This window comes from Elgaria multicarinata, chromosome 6 (genome assembly GCF_023053635.1).
Source record: "Elgaria multicarinata webbii isolate HBS135686 ecotype San Diego chromosome 6, rElgMul1.1.pri, whole genome shotgun sequence".
Taxonomy (NCBI): Eukaryota; Metazoa; Chordata; class Lepidosauria; order Squamata; family Anguidae; genus Elgaria; species Elgaria multicarinata.
Window position 1 is genome coordinate 10,627,108 of NC_086176.1, and position 23,591 is coordinate 10,650,698.

The 23,591-nt window shown below is 44.6% G+C and overlaps 1 protein-coding gene across 1 annotated transcript in view; it reads right to left on the minus strand.

The window, feature by feature from the left end:
* Positions 1–3,990: 3,990 nt before the first annotated feature.
* The window catches only part of LOC134400145 (M1-specific T cell receptor beta chain-like), a 38,030-nt gene continuing 18,429 nt past the window's right edge, over positions 3,991–23,591 (minus strand). The window contains exons 4-8 of the mRNA XM_063128434.1: positions 13,545–13,657; positions 10,201–10,536; positions 8,853–8,876; positions 5,389–5,495; positions 3,991–4,908 (exon numbers count right to left, since the gene is read on the minus strand). Of these exons, the coding sequence (XP_062984504.1) occupies positions 4,897–4,908; positions 5,389–5,495; positions 8,853–8,876; positions 10,201–10,536; positions 13,545–13,657 (592 nt within the window). The 3' untranslated portion in view covers positions 3,991–4,896. The remainder of the gene's footprint in view (positions 4,909–5,388; positions 5,496–8,852; positions 8,877–10,200; positions 10,537–13,544; positions 13,658–23,591) is intronic.

Here is a 23,591-nt window from a genome sequence, read left to right on the forward strand (position 1 = left end):
GAATGGCTGGAATTGCACAGCAACTATCACCCTGGGCACCTGGTCTAAGAAGGGGATGTTTACATCTGGCCCATAGTTTTTATAATCCTCTGGATGTGAGGAGGGTTTCTTGAGCAGTGGTCTCACAACAGAACCATTTTGTTCCAAGAGAGCTAGGACTGCTCCCTCCTGCAAGGAGGCATTGACCCTTCTACACCCAACCAGTCAATCCCGTCCTGCTAGATGTCATGCACCATGAGGATAACGGCCAAAGAGACAAGGGGTCAGGTCAGCCACACTCCACCAAATGCTTTGTCCCCACAATGGAACCAGAAAAGCTTTTATTTTTTGGGTAAGGATGCTTCCTTAGCTGTGGCGCTGAATAGCACTACACTTATATGCTGCTACAGCGAGGGTCGTTTCATTTGGCCAGGGTGCCAAACATGGAACTTGCACGCATTTAACTTGGATGGATTATTTCTAAAGCAGGGCTAGTCAAGATTTGGGGGCCAAGGGCACATTCAGCAATTTGAGAAACTGTCCTGGGTACTGCCATGAAATTGTTGTCTTGGGTGACATGGCCAAGGACAAATATCTTGCCCCGAAGACTGAATACAAAGGAGAGGTGGGATCTGAGCCCCAACACACTAAACCACTCCTTTGAACCCGCAGTTTTTCGTTCTCTCACAAACCTATTTCACAGGAATTCCGGCTGCTGCTAAGAAAATGTGGTAATTAAAAACAACTGCGGAACAGGTCGGCCACCTTGGTGGAGATCAAGAAAGGTGTCTGCAGGCACACTGATGCTCATGAGCTCGCATTATGTAGCCCTGGTCTAAGCTGTGCATGTTGCTTGTGCAGCTCGCTGCATTGAGTGCAGAATGAAATCTTGCTCCAACCAATGGCAAAGGTTAAGTGAACAAGCTCAGGTGGTGTGTGCAGGGTGGGCCGAAGGTAGATTGCCAGATGTTTTGGACTTCAACTCCCAGAAGCCCCTGCCAGAATGGCCAATGGTCAAGAATGCTGAGAGATGAAGTCCAAAACATCTGGAGATCTACTTTCTGTCCACCCCAGTGTAGTGCATAGCTTGTTGGCTATGGCCCAAGACAGCCTCTGTTTAAATCCCTACTAAGTCATAGGATGCTCACGAGATGACCACACACACAATCATATGCTAGGTGCACCTATACCTCACGCTTAGGTTTGTCTCATCTTTATTGTTTCTGAGTTCCAATCTTTCAAGCAGCAATCAAAGTAATGCTCCATAAAGCAAATCCCCTACTATCTCTCAGTCCCAATAAAAACTAAATTAAAAAGGAAATTAGAAGACTGCCTGACGAGGACACATATTTCTCATAATAAGAGACACCCCAGCTATTGAATAGCTTTGTGAAAGGAGTAAAAAGAGACGGTAGAGTGTCATTGAAATCTAGACTACTCCAGGCCACTTTTGCTGGAGCAGCAAGAAGCAGGAAACCATCGCTGTGCTCTGTTTTGATAAAACAACTCAATAATGACGTACAAAAAATACCCACAAACTTTCCATTTGAAATGTGATGTTTTGGCCACAACCGGTGCACCTGCTCCATCAAGCAGAGGCTTTTGCCTGAGACAAACGATTGTGTGATAGTCTCCAGTGCTGAAACCACCTCTGCGGCTGAGGCATGTATACATGCTGCTATTTCTAACCATAGCAAGAAGGCTGACAGATCATCTAAGCGCCGCACCGGAATGACGCCTGCGTTGTGGTAACCACCATGCAAGAGAAACGGTTGTGCCAGCAAATGTCAAGCCACATCCTGTTGTGCTCAACAGGCCCCTCCTTGCTCTTTCTCTTAAGGGTGGAGCGTTGAAGTCGGTCAGCGGTGGGACTTGACATCCTCAGCAGGTCCTTCGGAAATGCCCTTGTGTAGCTGATGAGGTCTCCCAGTCTGCACTGGCCAACCCTTATGGATTTCAGATGATGTTCTGGTAGTGCAACTAAGAGCTGAAGTGTATATCTGCGAAGCATACATGTCAAATTTTCCACCCCACCCCAAATGTTCAGTGTGCAATTCAAAATTAAAATTCATATTCTGAATTTGATGCTTGATCTCAGATTTTTAAGTGCTGTGTGGACTGGGCATGTTTAGCCTGGAGAAGAGAAGATTGTGGGGAGACATGACAGCACTCTTCAAATATTTAAAGGGTTGTCACACAGGGGAGGGCCAGGATCTCTTCTCGATCCTCCCAGAGGGCAGGACACGGAATAACGGGCTCAAGTTACAGGAAGCCAGATTCCAGCTGGACGTCAGGAAAAACTTCCTGACTGTTAGAGCGGTACGACAATGGAACCAGTTACCTAGGGTGGTGGTGGGCTCTCCCACACTAGAGGCATTCAAGAGGCAGCTGGGCAACCATCTGTCAGGGATGCTTTAGGGTGGATTCCTGCATTGAGCAGGGGGTTGGACTCGATGGCCTTGTAGGCCCCTTCCAACTCTGCTATTCTATGATTCTATGATTCTATGACTCATTTTCACCAGCAGTTGTTGATTGTTTGGGTAGGCATCAAATATGGTGTCTAAGATTAGCTGTCAAATGCAGTTAAGATACAAAAACACTTTTGTATGTTGTCTACCGAACAGAGTGAAATAGTATTGGAGCCCAGCTATAAAATGCAGCTCCTCCATACAAAAAATTCTCAACATATGGCCAACCAGTTTGTAAGGGAGAAGGATTGTAATACAGCCTTTGCCCCAACATGCTATTTGACAATGCAGGGAATGTTTTTGTTGAGGAAGGGCATTCACTCATAAGAGTCCCCACCTGCCATCTGAAGTGGTACAACCTGGGCTACAGGTCAGCTACCTCAGTAAGATCTAGGCCCAAGTTACTGAAAACGAGGCAGCTATGATTTGGTATCAGCATACTCTGTGATGATGAAAAGTCACATTTTTAACACATTCAGCAACAAAATGGCAAACTCCGGACCATTTACAGAACCGACACTTGACTAGTATCTGAGTGTACATGCACCACAAAGTATATGGCACTGTAGTGGACCAATTTCAAGCCTGGTCAAGATCCAAGCCACCTGGCACAAATAAGGCAAGGCACCCACACATGGCAAAATCTAGAGATATACCTTTGGTCATAGCTGAACATAGCAAGATGAACTAAGTCTACAGAACTGACTGCTCAAATGTTTCTCCCAAATCTCTTCAATATATGAATTCCTTTGGTTTGATTATCATATTTTATAATCCATGTTATTTGTACTACTCATTAAATGTGTGTGTTTTTAAAGGTCCAAGGCAGGAGAGTCTCCTCATGTATTTTCTCTCATGTGCATTAAGAAAAGAGAAGGACTTCCCCCACCCCTAGTTCTGGAAATGTGAATTAGAATGCCAAGTTCTTGGGTCTTCTTTGTGGTGGCCTCCTCCTCTTTGGAACTCCCTTTTGAGGGAATTGCTCCAGGCTTGCAAGACTCAGGAATTTATCAAAGATCCCCCTTCTTCAAAAGGTGCATGGTTTGTTGCATTAGGATTGGTTTGGGTGTCTTTTAACTTGTTGGTATGGCTAGTTGTGCCATGGATTTTTAATTATTCTTTTAATACTTAAGCATTAGTCCCTTGGGGACTGACTATTTGCAGGGTGCAAACATAAGATATAATTGTAATAATAATAATAAAAGCACAAGAGCTCATAACCTGAAGAGCTGAAGAGAAGAGAGAACTTGGGAGTGAAAATGTTCTACTTTAACACAACTACAATGTGTAGAGGAAGTTTCCATTCATTTCTACCTGATCAGCCTATACTCTTGGTTTTATGATTAACAGGCTTGTCTTTTGTTCAAAACGAATAGATCCATTTTTAGCTCTAAGCTATTCCTCTCTGTGAGTAACAGGAAAACCCTCAACCACCTTCTGGAGAAAGATATTCACCTCGTAAAAGCTAGTTGCAAAATTGCATTGCCTTGTACCCAAACGACTGTGTGACACGTAATAACTTATAAAATGAAACGCAGGAAACTCAGCAAAAATGTTCTGTGGCTTTACTAAAAAGATGTCATAGCAGAGAATCAAAGACAGATTACAGGGAACGACAGCAAAGTTAAGCACTTTAAAATCCATTGATTTCAAAGGAATAATCAACACATTTGTAAGGCTGCAATCCTATGCACACTACTTGAAAGTAAGTCCCACTGAATTCAGCAGAACATACGTCTACATAAATATGCATAGGGTTATGCTACACATCTATCAATGGTACTTTAAGGGCACACTGCTCTGCATGCTCATTGTTGTAGAACCTTTTTCTGTCTGCATAGGATTGTGTCCTAAGGATGCAACCCTAGGGTGACCATATGAAAAGAAGGACAGGGCTCCTGTAACTTTAACAGTTGCATAGAAAAGGGAATTTCTGCAGGTCACGTTTGTATATATGGAGAAACTGGTGAAATTCCCTCTTCATCACAACAGTTAAAGCTGCAGGAGCTATACTAGAGTAACCAGATACAAAAAAGGGCAGGGCACCTGCAGCTTTAACTATTGTGATGAAGAGGAAATTTCACCAGTTTCTCCATATATACAAATGTGACCTGCAGAAATTCCCTTTTCAATACAACTGTTAAAGATACAGGAGCCCTGTCTTCCTTTCCATATGGTCACCCTATGCAACCCTCTTCCCCGGGAGCAAGCTCCATTGAACTCAGTGGGGCTTACTCCTGAGGAGACATGTATAGGATTGTAAGGCAAGTAAACATGGTAAAATTCAAAAGAAACCCAGGAAAACTTTATAAAACGCTCAGCAGTTTTACCAAAATACAGCAGCTGGCAGTAGCAACAAAATATTGTCTCAAAGCAACTATTTTCAGTTCAAAGAGAGATCGTTCTCTTCCTCTCTTCTTAGAATTCACTCAACTCAGGCAAAAGGCTTCTATGGCATCAGCTGTCACAGGACAGAAAAGAGAAGAGAGTACAGATAGTTAGACCAACACTAAATAGCTAGTAAGTACAATTAAACAGTACAAATAGTTAGACCAGAACCTTAACACAGGAGTAGTTATTAAAGGTCTTGGGGCAGTTTCCCCATAGGACAGTCCTTTGAATAAGGGTTCCTTTACCTAATCATTGAGAAGAAATAGACAGAATCTAAGCAGGCATGGTTTTGTCATGTAAAAGTGGGCACTGTCTGAAATTCAACAAATGTCATGCGTGTGTCCTACGAGGTATAAATGTGCAGGAGGGATATGGCGTTACCATGATGGGATTGTAATGATTTGACACAAGGTGTGGATCCGGCCTGGTCCGGTTGCCCAAACTAACATCATTTAAAGGACAGAGTAGAATGAAAAGCCAATTCATGGCAGAATTACTCACTGTTTTAATCAGAAACCAGTTGGATCAGAGTATTAACACTGTACATTACCTTTCTTCTTAGCTTCAGGCCCATCACAACTGCCCCATACAAGGCACTCTTGCAGATGAGAAGAATATACACCAGTTTTCCAAAATTGGTGTCTCTGAGATATTTCTCTAAAAATCAAGGAAGGTAAAGAAAAACAAATGATCACAGGATAAAAAGCTCTTCTGCCAGGGCTATTGCACCAAAGAATTCCCCCCACCAAACAATATTTCAGAAATGCAAGCCTTTGAGGGCCACACCAGATGGTACACACAACCCTTCCCCAACTAGGCACTTTCCAGATGTGGAGTACAATGCCCATAATGAATGATGGGAGTTGCAATCCAACGCACCTGGAAGGTGGGAGCTTGGCGAAGGTTGCTGTAACACTGCAGGCCATTTTGAAGGGGAAAAGGCATATGGGGCAGCGGAGATGCTGCACGCGGGGAACGTTTATTTCCCTGCTGGCTGTTTTTGTGTTCCCGATTGGCCCAGCGCCACCCAGCCGTGCCTCCCAATGTTCAAACACAGGGCTGCCCTTGCAAAGCTGCACGGGAAAACCTGCAGGGGGGAAACTGCTGGGAGAGGCAATTTGGCACATACATTGTCAAGTCTGGCATTGAATTTGTGGCACGACAGCTTCCACTGAAACACGTCAGCTTGTTTTTCAGAATAGGACAAGGTCTGGTTAAAAGAAATCCATGGCTGCTGGAGCTCCCCATGCCTAAAAATGAGAGTGCTCCACATTCTGCCCTCCCAAAATTCCTTATTAGCATGGGGGGTGAGGGTAGGGGAACGATTACATTTAAGTGAACCTGGGAGTGGATCCTCCTTTAGCTGGTATGATGGAAAGCATAACAGGGTATTTAAAGGAGATAAGGATCTATTTATTTATGTGTTACATTTGTTGGAATGGTCTATTGACTGCAATAAACTGTTGTTGTTGTTGTTGTTGTTGTTGTTGTGTCACATTTATATCCCACCTTTTTTCCTACAAGGAACTCAAGGCGGCGTACATAATCTTCTTCCTCTCCATTTTATCCTCACATCAGCTGTGCCACGACACAGGCTCTTTACCACAGGCCTGTCCGCAGACACTCCCTGCTCAAGCTAAGCGCCACCACTTTCTGAGCCTGAGGTGAGGGACAAGTGCCGCCTTTCTACAAACTATGTGGAGAAAGGGGTTAAACAGGAATAATTTCAGGAATAAAATAATGTGCTGTGAATTATATGTGCTGATGGTGAATTAATGTCAGAACAGGTGTTATATGTATAGAACTGCAGGTGATAAATGCCAAGGAGACACGTGGGATTTTTTGTGGTAGCAAAATAAACTGAATAAAAATTTATTTCAATGTTCACAAACTTTGTTTCATAATAAAACTTTTCAGACCCTTGTTAAAACCTCTCATCCAATCCTTTTTCTCTTCTCATACACATTTTCCTTTCTCTCACACCTTCACTCTTGAACTTTCTTTATTATCAGGATTGTTCAATATACACCAACTGACTATCTGCACACTACACTCAAAAGACAACCCTCTTTACCCTGATCCTCTAATTCTCCCTCCTACCAAAGTACTTTAAAAACACTCCCCCCATCACCTCAGTCATCCCCTTATATATCCTCCTCGACCCTCCTAGGATATTCAATCTCCACCCACTCAGGTCAACATTCTAAACACAATGGACTTACAAATTCTAGACATACATTAGGGAACTGACTTGTGGGGTGTAACGCCACATCAGCCACCCTGTGAGGTAGTCTGGGACTCTGGGCTGAGAGTCTGTGACTGCCCAAAGTCACCCAGTGAGCTTCCTCGGCTGAGTGGGGACTAGAACCCGGATCTCCCGACTCATGGTCCAACACTCTAGCCACTACACCATACTGTCTCTCCAATGCATGTTTTGACGGGGGGGGGGGGGCAAACATCCTACAAGTCCCAACGCTGGGAGTTGTAGGATGTTTTTATGTCTAAACATGGAGTGGATTGTGCCCTAAAGGGAGCACAGTTTAGGGTCCTTCAAGCTGCCTGATTCTTAGCCATAAGCTTTCCTTTTCAATGGAAGAAGCCTGCAAATACATATAGGGAGGAAGTAGTTCAGATAAAACTTGATTGGCTATAAAGAAACCAAAGTGAATGCAGGAAGACACAGAATAATTGCCCACGGTTTTGCACCAGTTTATATCCTGATTGGGAATGCACCAATCGGCTTTTTGGTGACATATTAAATTTACATACATGACCACCCAGAGAGCGGCAGGAGTAGAAGCAAACTCTGTTTTATTTCCGTAGACACGATGGTACTATGATTTCAGCAAATTTAAAGTGCAAAACTGTGCATGTTAGAGAATCTCTTTTAACCAGGAACAGTTTTGTTGTTATTCTAACCCATCAGTGATCTAGAAGCAGTTTGAAAGCATGAATGGGAGTGGGAGAAGAGAAATGTTGCTTGTGGGCTTTCCATATGGCCAAAGTAATACATATGGCGGCCCTGCTCATAAGATAGGGTGACCATATGAAAAAGAGGGCAGGGCTTCTGTTTCTTTAACAGTTGTATAGAAAAGGGAATTTCAGCAGGTGTCATTTCATAGAATATTAGAATAGCAGAGTTGGAAGGGGCCTACAAGGCCATCGAGTCCAACCCCCTGCTCAATGCAGGAATCCACCCTAAAGCATCCTTGACAGAGGGTTGTCCAGCTGCCTCTTGAATGCCTCTAGTGTGGGAGAGCGCATAACTTCCCTAGGTAACTGGTTCCATTGTACGTAAGCAGCACCTGGTGAAATTCCCTCTTCATCACAAAAGTTAAAGCTGCAGGAACCCTGCCCTCTTGATAACATACAAAAGAGAGCAGGGCTCTTGCAGCTTTAACCATTGTGAATGTCATCAGATGCTGCATGCATACAAATGACACCTGCTGAAATTCCCTTTTATATGCAATTGTTAGGTACAGGAGCCTTGTCCTCCTTTCCATATGGTCACCCTACATAAGTCCATTAAATCGAAGGTCTAAAATTACTAAGCTGCACCACTGCATACAGGAGCAAACAACTCAAAGAACAATTATTTTGACTGGACTAATGGAGGTTGTTGCATGAACAGATTTGTCAGTGGAAAACACAGGTAAAAATGTAAATGTTCCTGTCCGCTGCTGCACCACCTGCTCTAGGGAGATGAGGCCTATCACAGCTCTGCCAAAACTTTCTGGAGGAGAACGGAGGGGTTCCATTAAATCCCACCCACAGTGAACGGAAATCTACGCATGTCTCCTCCGATCTTCTTTTGTGCCACAGTTCACAGACCTGTACAGATCACCTGCAATAGTGCAATCCTAAAGGTATTGAACTAGGAAGTTGTACACATAGAGAACGCTCCAGGACCTCATCCTAAGCGTGATCTCCAATAGGGCTATCAGAGAAGCATCCACGCATATGTTTATTCCAATGGGATATGAACTTGGAAAGAGCAGGATGATTTTGGCTTACCTTTTGCAGAACTGCTACTGCATTCTGAAAGCAGAAGAGAAAGAAGGCCCATTAGCTGTGAGGTCTAGGAGCTTTATCACACCAGCGTTATACTGTGCAATCACTGCGAAATGCATGCAAATGACTCCGAAGTTTTCCACCTTATAATCTGCTTTGATTGTGAAGTACTCCCAGGCATCTTGCCTTAATTGTGCAATAAAGCCAAAAGATTTGCCCTATTTAGCCCCTACTTTTTGAGCGTATCTTTTGAGCCACCGCTGGGGCACAGGAACAGGGTTTTAAAGAAATGCTTACATCTGTGTAAATTTTAAAGATAAAGACACCAAAATTGGCAGAGTAATAGATATTAGGGAGAGCTTTAAGCATACCAAATTTGAATTGGATTGGGTCATCCGTTGAGTTTTTATGATTTTTTTTTACATTTCCCCCCTTAAACTCACTTCCTGGTATGCAAAAGATTGCTGTCGCCTGGTAGCAAAAACAACAACAGCGAAAGCTTAGCGCTATGGGGATAATCCGAGGGAAGCAGGTACGTAGCCCGGTCCTTCTCCCCACACCTCAGCAATTAGGCATTGTTGTCACACAGGGGAGGGGCAATTAAGGGGGTCTCCACTGGGGAGATGGAGGAGGGGAGGGGGGAGACGTTCCCCTCCCCTCCCCTCTCTATGACAGCCTCGAACGTCTCCCACTCCTAATATTGTCTTCTGAGTTAAGGCTGGGCAAAAAGCTTTCCATTGCATCCCGTGGAAGGCTTTGTTCAGGCCCAAATACAGGGGCCCCCTCTGTGCATGTGTGAAGACTACGTATTCATGTATGGGTGTGCATATGTGTTTTATGTGTCTGAATGGGTGTGTGTTATTCCTGAAAATGGAGGTGTGTGCATGAATGCATGTCATCTATGAGAAGATGTGCATGTATGATTGAGTGTATGTGTGTGTGTATAAGGGAGAGAGTGAATGGTTATGCGTAAAAATAGATGTATGTGCATGTTACATGTGGATGTGCATGAGCACATGTAAGTATGTGTGGAAGTGTTTGTCTGTTTATGAGAGTGTGTGGGTGGTGGTGGTGGGGTGGCCCCACCTATTTTAGCTTTCACCCACTCCTTTTTGTGAGAGGTGCCCTCCTCTGCCATGTGGCCTTCAGGGTTTTGAGGATATGGAAGTATTTTGAGGATATTGGAAGTATGTGGGCAATACCTCTCAAAAGCCAGAGGAATTGCTGAGTGCCACCCATGGGGGCAAGAGGGCTCAAATCACCTGTGTCACTTGTAACTCCTGTGCACAACTAGCCAGAGTTGAATAAATGATTGGAAACAAGCTAAACCTTGCTACTTGGCTCAACTCACCTACACCAGTTATGGTGTCATCATAGGTTGATTTCCCAGTTTCGTTGTAAAAGTCAACACTGCATTTGAAGTTATTCCTTGGATTCTGCCATTCTTTGCTGGTGATCCTTAAACGACTGATCAGCGAATAGGTCTTCTCCGTGGCTTTGTATATGGGCTCCTCTGTCTTTACCCCTTCGGTTCTGTTCTCGCCATTCACGGACCATGTCAGATTGACATGATCCGGGAAGAAGTTGGTGGCCAAACACACAATTGTGACCTTCTTGGTTTTTTGGAGCTCCTGAGTAGATGGGGCAAATATTGTCACATTTGGAGGGGAGGTAACTTGTCCCTCTTCTGGAAGAGAAAGTGACACATGCCACACAGAGATGAAATGTCTGCTCAAGTTAGGGACTGGCTTGCACAGGTCAGCCACTCACGCCATCGAGTGACGATTTGCATGTCTGAATGGGCCATTACAGATTATGCCTGTCCCCTGGTGTCACCTGAGACACAGCCCTTCCTAATGGAGGAAGTGTACATATTTAGCTGCCAAATAGCAACTGCTGAGGAAACAAGTAATGAGTCAGTGTAATGCATATATGGGAATCAGTCGTAAAGAAGGCCTACTCCAATGGTGAAACTTCTCTGGAGAATCAACATGCACATGGGCAGGCAGGATTGCATCCATGGTCCCCATTCTTAACCTCTATACATTGGTCATTCCTTTGAGCACAAAACACAACAGGCTTTCTGCAGGAGAGCCGATCAGTGCGTGGATGTTAGGAGCTGGGACAGCAGGCATGTTCCTGCTTCTCTTTGCATGTGTTAATTCATAGAATCACAAGAATAGCAGAGTTGGAAGGGACCTACAAGGCCATCGAGTCCAACCCCCTGCTCAGTGCAGGAATCCACCCTAAAGCATCCCTGACAGAGGGTTGTCCAGCTGCCTCTTGAAGGCCTCTAGTGTGGGAGAGCCCACAACCTCACCAGGCAACTGATTCCATTGTCGTACTGCTCTAACAGTCAGGAAGTTTTTCCTGATGTCCAGCTGGAATCTGGCTTCCTTTAACTTGTGCCCGTTATTCCGTGTCCTGCACTCTGGGAGGATCGAGAAGAGACTCCTCACAGACGTCGTGCTGTCTGAATGGTGTTCTATTCTCGGTGTGTGTTTATGCTCTCGTGTGTAGCAAATGATATTGTCAGCACTAGAAATCATTTTGAGTTTAAGAAGCATTTTCTAAGGGGTATTTCACACAATGCTTTCTAAATGTTCAGCTAAGAGTCTTTTAAGTATCAGTCTAAAAATGGAATGTGTGAAAGCAACAAACAGTGTCCACAGGCGGTTCTGGAGCATTTGACAGGCCCAGAGCACCATGCCAGGGCCCATCAGAATGAACATCTTTTATGACTCTGCCCTGCCTGCACTCACTGCCACTCTGGTGCCCTGATAGACTTGCATGTGAGCCTAGGATGTCACTTGGGCTGGGCCCAGAGGGGGCATGCCCCAAATCTGACAACGGAGGGCAGGGCCATTGTAGATGTGGGGCAGTGAGGGCAGCCTGCACAGGGCTTGCAAAAATCTGAAAGGGCTTTGTGTTTACAAGCAAGGTATCATATAAGCCCAGCCAGTCAGGGATCCAGGCTTAGCTGTATCTCCTTGTCAAGTATACATCCATGACACGCCTCATGCATACTGTGACATGGACCTTATAATGTAAATCACTATATATGACTACAGAGTTAGTGCTTGTATGCAGCCCATTATTTTGATAGATTAGTCACATTTTGCTTTGTCATAATATGTAGAAAACCTATGATGGATGGAGTTTGCCCATATTTTCTGAAGGCTGAACTGCAGCCAAACCAAAGTCTTTCAACGACACTTTCTTTTCTAAAAATATGTGCTTGAGGAAAAGATCGGAGTGGGTGGGTGGGTTATAGGTCCATCTAGCCCACTAAAGCTAATTTGACAGGTGTCTCTCCAAGATCCCAGGTAAAACACGGTCTTTCCTAGATGAGCTACCTGGGATCCTTTTATTTGTTGACTCCAGGGGCTGAGCTGGGGGCCTTTTGCATGGGTGTGCCTACCGTGAAGCTATGAGCTCTCCATCCCTCTATGCATATCTAGAGATAGTGAAGAGCAATTTTGTAGAAACAGAATGCACGCAATAGTGATTGATGTCATGAAAACTCTGAATGCAGCTCCATCCCACGCACATTTACTCAGAATTAAGTCCCAATTTACTTCAGTGGAACATACACTTAAGTGACTGCTGTTTTAAGGGCTATATATAATTGACTACTAGGCATTAGTGCTGTATTTCCAACTCCATATTTAATAAAACCGTATGACTACATCCTAACAGTATGTTACAGTTGCAAGAAACGTCCCTGATATTCTATTAACTTTGGTCAGATCTACACCAAGCAAGATATAACACTATGAAAGGGGTTGAAAACGGTATATGGAATGTGTCATGGGCTCCAACAGTTGTCTGTGCATTTCAATATTGTTATAAAGCAGTTGTGTAGATTCTTCCCTGGTCTCTGCTGATATTAAGAATGGGTTAAGGTTAAACTGGCCCGTCCCCAGTTTAAAAGGTGATGAAAAAGGTGCTTTCCATGTGCTTCTGATGTCTCATCTGCCACAATTAGCTTCACAGGTTCCTTATTTTTTTTTTTCAGTGTGCCCATGCGGACTAATTTATAACATTGCCCATTTTAAATACAGGCTGCCACAGCGAGGTTAATTTGCTAATATTACAAAGCATCATGTATCATTGGGAGTCATGTTTGTTTGAGAGGAAATATTTTAAGGTATGGCTTTATTCCACCCCACCCCCCCAGAATTCCCTATTTTTCCTCCATTTTGAAGCCACAGAAATATAGTGTGTGTCTGGTTTTACTCAAGTTTCCCCCATTTTCTTGCTCTTTAAATCACTAGGACTGCAATCCTATACAAACTTCCCTGGGACTAAGCCACATTCATTTCCATGGGACACACTTCTCAGTACGCGTGCAAAGGACTGTACTATAAGTCTGGTCTCATTCACCTTTATGGATACACACACCTTTCTTTGTTTACCAGGGGCAAACGTGAGATGAGTTAATATACCACCACCAGTGAGCCCTCGTTCAAACTTCCTTCAAATGCTCTGAAAAAAAGCTATCTTCAATCTCGGCCTTACAGCGTAATCCTATGTATGATTATTCAGAAGTCAGTGGGACTTGGAATGGGACACAAGATATTAATATACAGCCCAAAATTTGCACCCTGCCGCTCTTAAATATCTTAAAATACCTTTAAAAAAAGCAAGCAAGTGATTCCCCCAGCCCCTCGCCAAATTCTAGTTAGATCCTACCTAAGACGGTGAGTCTGGTTCCAGGTCCAAAGTGCAGCTCATATCCAGAGCACAGAGGTAGAAGGCTGTATGAAAATCCTTTCCCTTCTAGGCAACCAACTACAGATTCGTAACTAAATTTAACACACAACTTCATACTCTGGCTAGATCTAAACTACTGCTTTATAGCAGTATTGAAGTGTATTGATAACTGTTGGGGCACAATCCACATTCTATGTACCGCTTTCATAGTGTTATAATGCTTGTTTTTATTCCACATTTGTAATGATTTGACACAAGGTGTAGATCTATGACTGTGTACGGACTTAGAACACTGGACCTCAAGGCCAAACCTGGTCTCCGTTTTAGGGGTGATGATGGCACAGCTCTGATCCACTGCCCCCCCACCGCGCCCCCCACCCCCACCCATCCTCAAAGCCCTAATTGCCAGTGAGGTGGCAAAACTGTGTCTGGAATGTACCATTCCGACTGCAGGTGGAGGTGCATATCACTGAATGCTCCCCCAGTCAACCACCCATTCAACCTGAAATCCTCTATACCACCTATAAAACAAGAAAGTAGGCCGAGAATCTTTTGTCCTGAAAGGCTAGTTTTCTGCACGGAGGCTTTCATGTCCTCAAATCCATTTGGTGTCTGCATGAGACAAAAAATCTATCCAGAAGTGTGATATAAGCCTCATCCAAAGAGCAAAATCCCTCTATGTCCACCCCCACCCCCCCCGATTCTTTCTCTGTGTTTTCTGTAGATTAGCTGCCCAGGTTTGCACCAGTTGCATAGAAACACAAATTCATTTATTTATCGCCTCTCTCTCTCTCTCCGCTAACCCTGTCTCCTGCAGATGTATGCCCACTGTCCACATGTTTCTTACCTAGTACAGTAAGCCGTGTTCCTTGTCCAAAGTGCAATGGATTTGCAGAACACAGCATGACGTCCCTGTTGGCAAACTTGCTCTTGTAAGAGCCAAAGGAAGGCCCTCCAACATTACCCAACATGAGGCCACCATGAGGGAGGAAGCAGCAGCCAGGCATCTTTCCACCATGCCTGGGTCCAGCTCCAGCTGAGAGCCCCCTCCCTCCTGCTACCAACTGTCACTGCAGAGGCCACCATGAGGGAGGAAGCAGCAGCCAGGCATCTTTCCACCGTGCCTGGGTCCAGCTCCAGCTGAGAGCCCCCTCCCTCCTGCTACCAACTGACACTGCAGAGGCCACCATGAGGGAGGAAGCAGCAGCCAGGCATCTTTCCACCGTGCCTGGGTCCAGCTCCAGCTGAGAGCCCCCTCCCTTCTGCTGTCACCTGTAACTGCTGAACTTTCCAACTAAGATTGTAGTGCCTGAATTTGCTTTCCTTTTCCCCCTCCTCCTCCTCCCTCCCAATCCCCTTTCCTTTTGTGTCATGTCTTTTAGATTGTAAGCCTGTGGGCAGGGACTGTCAAGAAATACTTTTGTAAGCCGCCATGAGAGCCTTTTTTGGCTGAATGGCGGCATAAAAATACTTAAATAAATAAAAAAAATAAAAATAAATACCCAGATGGAAAACAGGGACCCCTGTGCATTTGTCGCACCTATCCTCGCATCTGAGCCCCCTCCTCTATTACACATTGCTGAAGTTTGGATTCCACCTGTTCTGTTGTACTGATTTACTCTGCTGTAGCTTGTCCTGCACTAGCTTGTGAAAAAGGAGGTCTTCGTAAACTGAGGTAGGACTAGATATTAAGATGAAGGCAGCACAGGATTCCCAGACCAGCATTTCCCCTTGTATGTGGGGGTTCGGAGGGGCATTTGCAAGGGAGACGCAACAGGTGGGAGGGGGAACCTAACTCCCCTCCCCATGCCCACAGAGTCTTCTCTGCAAATGCTGCTATTCAAGCTTCCCCCCACTGCTTGGGCTCCAATGTTAAGGGAGTTTGGCTTAGGGCAGCTCTTCCAATGTAGTCGCCTCCATATGTGCTGGATTACATCTTCCATCATTCCATGTCATCATGGCCAATAATCAGGGCTGGTGGGATTTGTAATCCCAAACATCTAGAGGTTAGCAGGCTGGACAAAGCTGGCCTAGGGACATTCGAAGAGAAGAATCAGCACTCATGCGAAGGAGCAAGCCCGTCTCCCTCTTTTTCTGCTGGTAAATGCCCCCCTGCCTACCTTCCCATCATCTCAGCAAATGTGGCATCAGGACCACACATATGTGGAAATTATGTCCAGTTTGGTCCTCGTGCTAAATGGCCCTTGTTTCATCTCACAATGGATTTGATTGTACATTAGTACACAATAGCTGCAACTCAAACATATTTACCATCTGAAATGGGAGGTTGGGGTGCACTGGTAGTGATGATTTTGTGCCCATGAATGCGCATTTACATCCATGTGCACTGGAATCGAGATCCAGCTAAGCCATCCCCACCCACCATCCCCACTGGAATTTATCTTCTAACTAACCGGATGGAAAGCAGAAATTCCATGGCAGGTAAATAAGCATTTTTCAATGGCATCGCCAACATCTCCCCAAAAGAACTGTGCTTGGAAAATCAGGACAGCTGGAATGTATGTGGCTCTCACATCCCCCAAATACTTTTAGATTTCTGCCTAGAATCCTTTTAGATTTAGATTTTAGATACTTTTAGATTTCTGCCTAGAATCCCAGAGAATATAATTCAAAAGGCAGTTATCCAAACAGAACTGAAGTCTCATTTGGGAAGTGCCCATAAAGGACATTAATCTTTTCATGCATATCCTTGTTCCACTTTGTCCCATTTTTAAGCCACACCGAATCCTGCCTTTGTTACACATTTTCTTGGGACATACTCTGCGGATACTCCCTCTCCTAAGTATCCCAGGGTGGGACCTTTTGTGCCAATAGCAGACTCCACCCCCACCCCCTACCATTGCTTTCTTCACTTGCATTTTTAATATAACTTTCAGATGAGCGTCATTGATGAACATCAATGTTCACTGATGTTCATTTGGCCCCTGCCAAAGGAAGTGAGGCAGGTGGCTACCAGGAGGAGGGCCTTCTCTACTGTGGCACCCCGGCTGTGGCATGAGCTCCCTAAGGAGGTTCGCTTGGCACCTACATTATATGCCTTTAGACGCCAGGTGAAGACCTTTTTATTCTCCCAGCATTTTAACAGTCTATAAATAAATTTTAACTCGGTGTTTTAAATTTGTAATTTTGCATTGCTGCTGTTTTGATCTGGTTGAGCTTTTATATTGTATTTTATATTATGGTTTTATCCTGTTGTTTTATACTTTGAATGGTTTTAATTTTTGTGAACCGCCCAGAGAGCTCCGGCTATTGGGCGGTATAGAAATGTAATAAATAAATAAATAAAATAAATAAGTCATTACATCCATCACATAAGATGCTGTAGGATGACCATGATCACAGATGGAAAGAGCTTTCAATCCTTGAAATGGGTTCAGCAGAGAATCAGAACATACCTTACCTAGAACAGTAAGCCTCGTTCCTTGACCAAAGTGCAGTGGCTCATAGTTACACATCATGTCCTCGCTGTAAATTAACTTGCTCTAGGAGGAGTGTTGGAAAGGTGTTGGAGGAGTTCTGCTCCCCCACCATAGTTTCTGAGCCCAAAGCTGTCTACAAAAAGCCTCTTCATCCATCCAATTTCTCAACCTCAGTTCCCAGTTTACAATAAGGGAATGATAAATAATGCTGTCCTACTTGGTAGGATTCTGATTGCTGTAACTATTACCGCACATGGAAAGTGCTTCCAACCTTTGAAACTGGCTATATAAATTCTTCATAGAATCATCATTCCTACAAATCTTACCTAGAACGGTAAGCCGTGTTCCTTGACCGAAGTACAACTTTTCAGTAGTACACAGCACGTCTTCCTTGCAAATTAACCTGCCCTAGGAAGAGCTTTGGGACTGTGATGGAGGGGTTCTCTTCCCCTGCCCCCCCCATTTGTACAAGCTGCTTCTTCCACTCAGAACCTCCTCATCCATTCAGTTCTCTTAACCTCAGCTCCCACTTCGAAATATGGGAATGATCAACAATACCATCCTATCTGGCAGCATTGTTGTAGTTCTATACATGCTAAACAAAAGCTTCATGTGTCCATAATTCCCAGATATCTTACCTAAAACAGTAAGCCATGTCCCTTGACCAAACTGCAATGGGTCCGAAGTACACAGCATGTGCTCCCTGTAAATTAACTGCTCTAAGAAGAGCTCGGGAAATGTGTTGGAGGGGTTGTGCTGCACTCAGAAACAGTTTATACAAGCTGTTTCTGAGCCTGAGTCTACAAAAGGTCTCTTCATCCACCCAGTCTCTCAAACTCAGTTCCCAGTTTGCAATATGGGAATGATAAATAACACTGTCCTACCTGGCAGAATTATTGCTATACCATATGGAAAGTGTTTTCAACTGACTGCCTATTTAAGGTTCTTAAATAGGCAGTCTTAAACCGGACCAATTTAAGGTTCTGATACAAGTGTACAAAGCTCTAAACAACTTGAGACCAAGATACTTGAGAGGGTGCTTTCTCCCTACCAACCTGATCGGTCACTGAGGTCATGTTCCTAGTGGTTCCACATGGACCAATGATCCAATTAATTAATTAATTAATTAATTATTACATTTATATCCTGCCTTTTTCCTACAAGGAACCCAAGGCGGCATACGTAATCCTCCTCCTCTCCACTTTATCCTCAAAACAACAACCTTGTGAGGTGGGTTGGGCTGAGAGTCTGTGACTGGTTTAAAATCACTCAGTGGGTTTCCATGGCCGAGTGGGGACTAGAACCTGGATCTCCCGACTCCCAGTCCAACACTCTAGCCACTACACCACACTGGCTCTCCATCACATAATTGAGGTCCACCAGGAGCAGAGCCTTCAGTGCGGTAGCCCCCTTCCTATGGAATTCTCTGCCTCTGGAGGTCAGGCAGGTGCCAACGTTGCATTGCTTTCGGCACCTCCTGAAAACATCGTAGTTCCAGGAAACTTCCCCTGAATGACCAGCTGCGGTCTTATCTGAACCTTGTTCTTTTAAAATGTAATTTTAATGGTGTTTTTACACAGTGCCAAAATCTTTGGATAGGGAGCAGTATATAAATATTGTAAATAAATAAATAAATAAATAAATAAATAAATATGAAGCGGGCTAAATAAATGCTTCAGAGAATCAGAATTCATGCTTATCTTACCTAGAACAGTAAGCTGTGTTCCTTGACCAAAGTGCAACCTCTCAGCGGTACACAGCATGTCCTCCTTGCTCTAGAAAGAGTTTTGGAACTGTGTGGGAGGGATTCTCACCACCATTTGTACAAACTCCATCCTATCTCTCAGCCTCAGCTCCCCGTCTGAAATATGAAATGAGACCGTCCTACCTACCTGACAGAACGGTGGTTGCTCTACATATATGTACTGAATAAAAGTTTCATATGGCCATCGTTCCCAGATATCTTACCTAGAACAGTAAGCCGTGTTCCTTGTCCAAAGTACACTTTGTCGGTAGTACACAGAGTGTCCACCCTGTAAGTGAACCTACTCTAGGAAGAGGTTTGGGAGCAGGGTGAATGGGTCTCCTTCTCCCTTTTATTATCTATACAAACTACATCTGAGTCTTATCTTGTCCGTACAGAAATCCCATCCATTTCAATCTTGTGTCTCTCCAAGAGTTCTGAGGAAAACTATACATTATGATGGTGATGCCATAATTAATGGTCCACAGAGCAAACTGCATCTTAAGGGGGGCTGCTCAAATCCTCAGGATTCTTTACACTTTCGGCAATCTACTTTGCATGATCAAGCGAGCCGGTAATCATCCATAGATCTGCACAATCTTAGAGCAATACAGGCTCTGGTAGAGAAGTATACAGTCTTTTGCAACAAAATCCCCAACTTCCTAGGAGCCCAGGTTTACTTGGTATTAATTCTCATTTATTTAGAACTTTCAAGGAAGTATTGGCTAGATCAGAGAGGGAAACACACTGTCAGCTCACATTCACCTTGTAATTCACTGTGACCTTCCCAGCACAGTGCCCACAGCACAGTTTATTGATTTGTAAATTATAACCCACACTCCCCGCAAGTTGCTCAAGGGAACATGTATTAAGGCATTTCCATTTTAGCCTCTCTACAACCCTGGAAGGTAGACCGAGATAAAATAAGTGGCAGTTCAGTGAGTTTCATGGCTGAGCAGTGCTTCAAACCTCTCTGGTCCAAGTCCAATACTCTGCCCACTACACTGCACTGCCTCTCATGGTTCACACAGTAGTTGCCTACTAAGAACCTAGATTCCATGACAATAAACAAACCCTCTTAAGCACATAGAGTAGACCATTATTTTCATCTCACCCCATATTGTCAGTTCCTTCTGCTTACCTAAAACAGACACTCGAGTTCCTTGGCCAAAGTTCAGCGGGCTGTTGTTGCACAGCGTGAAACTGTACTACCAAAGGGAAGGCTTTCCATCCAAGGTTGGAGGCAACCCTCTCAAAGAGGAAGTCACCGGTCTATGCAACTACCAGCTTTTTCTCCCTTCCCACCCCCTTTTTTTAAAAAAAAAATGGTTGGGAAAAGAATGCTGGGGGCTGCATAGATTTTGGTCTAATGGGAAGGCAACGTTTTCATTTAGAAGTTTTCCTTAGTTAAAACGGATTCTCTCAATACATGTTTGGGCATTTGATTTATGCATTACATTTATATTCTCTCTTTCCTCCCTGGAGCAAAGGCTGGTTCATGTAGCTCCCTTCCTGTTATATTCATAGGGACAGGGGTTGAACTACGAAACAGTGAATGGCTCAAGATCACCCAGGAAGCTTTGTGGCTGAGCAGGGGGGTCGAACTCAACTCTTCCAGTCCAAGTCCCAAATATTCCACCCTACTGGCTCCCAGTTATCCTAAAGCAGCCTTCCCCAACCTGGTGCTCTACAGATGTTTTGAACTGCAAACCCCCAGCATTCCTGAACATCAGCTCAGGCTGATGGGAGTTGAAGGACAAAACATCTGGAGGGCAGCAGCTCAGGGAAGGCTGTCTCAGGGAATGTACTAGCATGCATGGCCCAAATGTAAGGTAATGTGTGAGCCAGGAGAACATGGTTATGGTCAGCCACAATTACCGTCCTCTAAACACCCCAATCACAGGATTTGCTGCTAATCATTTGGATCCACTGGGCCATGGATTTATCAGTGATCATATTTCAGCTTTGGAAACAGTTATGGGCACACAGCTGGCTAAAGTTCAAACCATTAACAATGACCCAGTAGGGATTGTTTTCCCTGCTTCTGCGCAGGCTGCTTGCTCACCTGCCATTTGCTTAATTACCCGCGACGTGGGTTGCGGTCTCATCCAAACCCACCCCACAACCCCTGCTACAAGCCAAGGATTCTAGGATGGGTTAGAAGCCACCCCCATTGCACCACATAACACGGCAACCTATGACACAGCGGGGTAATAAAGCAAATGGTGGGCACGCAGGGGACAGGGAAAACAACCCCTACTGGCCGGCGAGATCACATTACGCCAGTCCTTTTACAACTTCATTTGCTGCCAGTCCAGGTCCAGGCCTGATTCAAAGTGCTGGTATTGACATTTAAAGCCCTAAACGGTTTGGGGCCAGGTTATTTGAAGGAACGCCTCCTCCCATATGTACCTGCCTGGACCTTAAGATCATCTACACGGGCCCTTCTCCGTGAGCCCCTGCCAAAGGAAGTGAGGCAGGTGGCTACTAGGAGGAGGGCCTTCTCTGCTGTGGCACCCTGGCTGTGGAACGAGCTCCCCAGAGAGGTCTGCCTGGCGCCTACACTGTACTCCTTTCGTCGTCAGCTGAAGACCTTTTTATTCTCTCAGTATTAAAACACTTAATTTTAACTTAAATTTAAATTTTACTGTTTTAATTCTGTATTTTAATCTTATATCAATTTCTGCTGGTTTTATCCTGGTTGTGATTTTTTTTTTTTTACTGTATTTTGTATTTGTGTTTTTAGACCATTGGTTGTTTTATTATGGTTTTAATTTTTGTGAACCGCCCAGAGAGCTTCAGCTATTGGGCGGTATAAAAATGTAATAAATAAATAAATAAATAAATAAATACTGCGCCGTTTCCCCTGCGGATCGTGCAAGCCCAGCCTGTGCCTAGTTTTGTTAATATAACAACATGGAGCCAAAGGAATCCTAGATTTTCTCATTTTCACCATGGGGTTTCTTTAGAAGATACATTTCCTTACCTAAAACAGTCAGCTTGGTCCCTGCTCCGAAGTGTGCTGCTGCTGTGTTTGCACAGCCAGCTAGCTCATGAAATAAACCCTTCTCTGTCTACTACCGTTAGAAAGCACTTCCATCAAAGACCCACCGTTTGCCACTACTTCATAACTTACTAAGTGCTGATAAGACATGAAGAGGAATAAGAAGGAAGAGGCATTTGTTCCCTCCTGATCTGTCACAAATATTTAGTTACAGAACCCACTTGACTGAAGGCATCTGCTTCCTGACAACGGGTTTCAATCTCTCTCTCTCTCTCTGCTTTAATTCCTTGAGGCTGAGTTAAGGTTGTCACTGGTGTGTGTGCTACTGTACCAGTGCCCTGCCCCAACCTGATGCCTTGATGTGTTGGACTGCAACTCCCATCATTCCCAGCCAACGATGGGAGTTGCAGTCCAACACTTCTGGAGGTCACCAGGTTGGGGAAGGCTGGCAAGCAGATGGAGAAGTAAACATCTTAGGGCTGGTTGATTCATACATGCAAGTCCACCACTTATTGACTATAACATCCGGGGATGGCTTGCACATGTGTGAATGGGCCTTTATAGAGATAGCCCCACAGATAGAAGGTTTTATCATTTCATTTCATCTCACGTAATCTTCACATTGCATCACATGCAATACTGTCCAATTCACAGATTCAGGGCAAAACGAGATGAGACTGCAGCCGTTCGGTGGACTGGGTCTCTATTGATTCTCTATAAAGTAGGAAGGAAGTGGGGTAAGATCTAAAGTGTGGAATGAGAAACAGGAACCAAACCTTTCCCCAGAACCATTTTTCTCCAGCCATTTCCACCCCAGTGGGGCTCCATAACTGGAATTGCTTTCTGCTGGATGAAAACCTGTCAGATAGAAGCAGATTCATTGGGAGAAGAGCTGGAAGGGGGTGGGGGTCAGCACAGCCGATGGAAGGATTCAATCCGTACAGTTCTGGGCTCCACAATTCAAGAAGGACGCAGAGAAGCTGGAGCGTGTTCAGAGGAGGGCAACCAGGATGATCAGGGGTCTGGAAACAAAGCCCTATGAAGAGAGACTGAAAGAACTGGGCATGTTTAGCCTGGAGAAGAGAAGATTGAGGGGAGACATGAGAGCACTCTTCAAGGACTTGAATGGATGTCACACAGAGGAGGGCCAGGATCTCTTCTCGATCCTCCCAGAGTGCAGGACACAGAATAACGGGCTCAAGTTAAAGGAAGCCAGATTCCAGCTGGACATCAGGAAAAACTTCCTGACTGTTAGAGCAGAACGACAATGGAATCAGTTAACAAGGGAGGTTGTGGGCTCTCCCACACTAGAGGCCTTCAAGAGGCAGCTGGACAACCCTCTGTCAGGGATGCTTTAGGGTGGATTCCTGCATTGAGCAGGGGGTTGGACTCGATGGCCTTGTAGGTCCCTCCCAACTCTGCTATTCTATGATTCTATGAACTCTCTCACCCACAACCCTGGCTGTACTTTAAATTCCCCCCACTCCCACCTTTATAGAAAGTTAGCGGAATTTGGGTTGGGTTGTGCCCCTTCGTGATCAAGTGCTGAGGAAATAAGTGATATACAGAAGGCGCACACATGTGGAGAGTGCGTTTTTGTAGAGAACACCGAACACTGACGTTCCTGCGTATTCTGCCACAGCACTGAAGTGAATCATTTGAGACTTGCTACTAACATTTTGATTACAGTAAACTTTGAACGTAACCGTTTTCTCCTCAGGCAAAATAACTGTGGAATTTTGAGGAACCCCAAGGAGTTTTGATAAGACTAGCTGAAGTGTGTGAATGTGTGTGTGTGTGTGTGTGTGTGTGGACACACACACACACACACACACAGA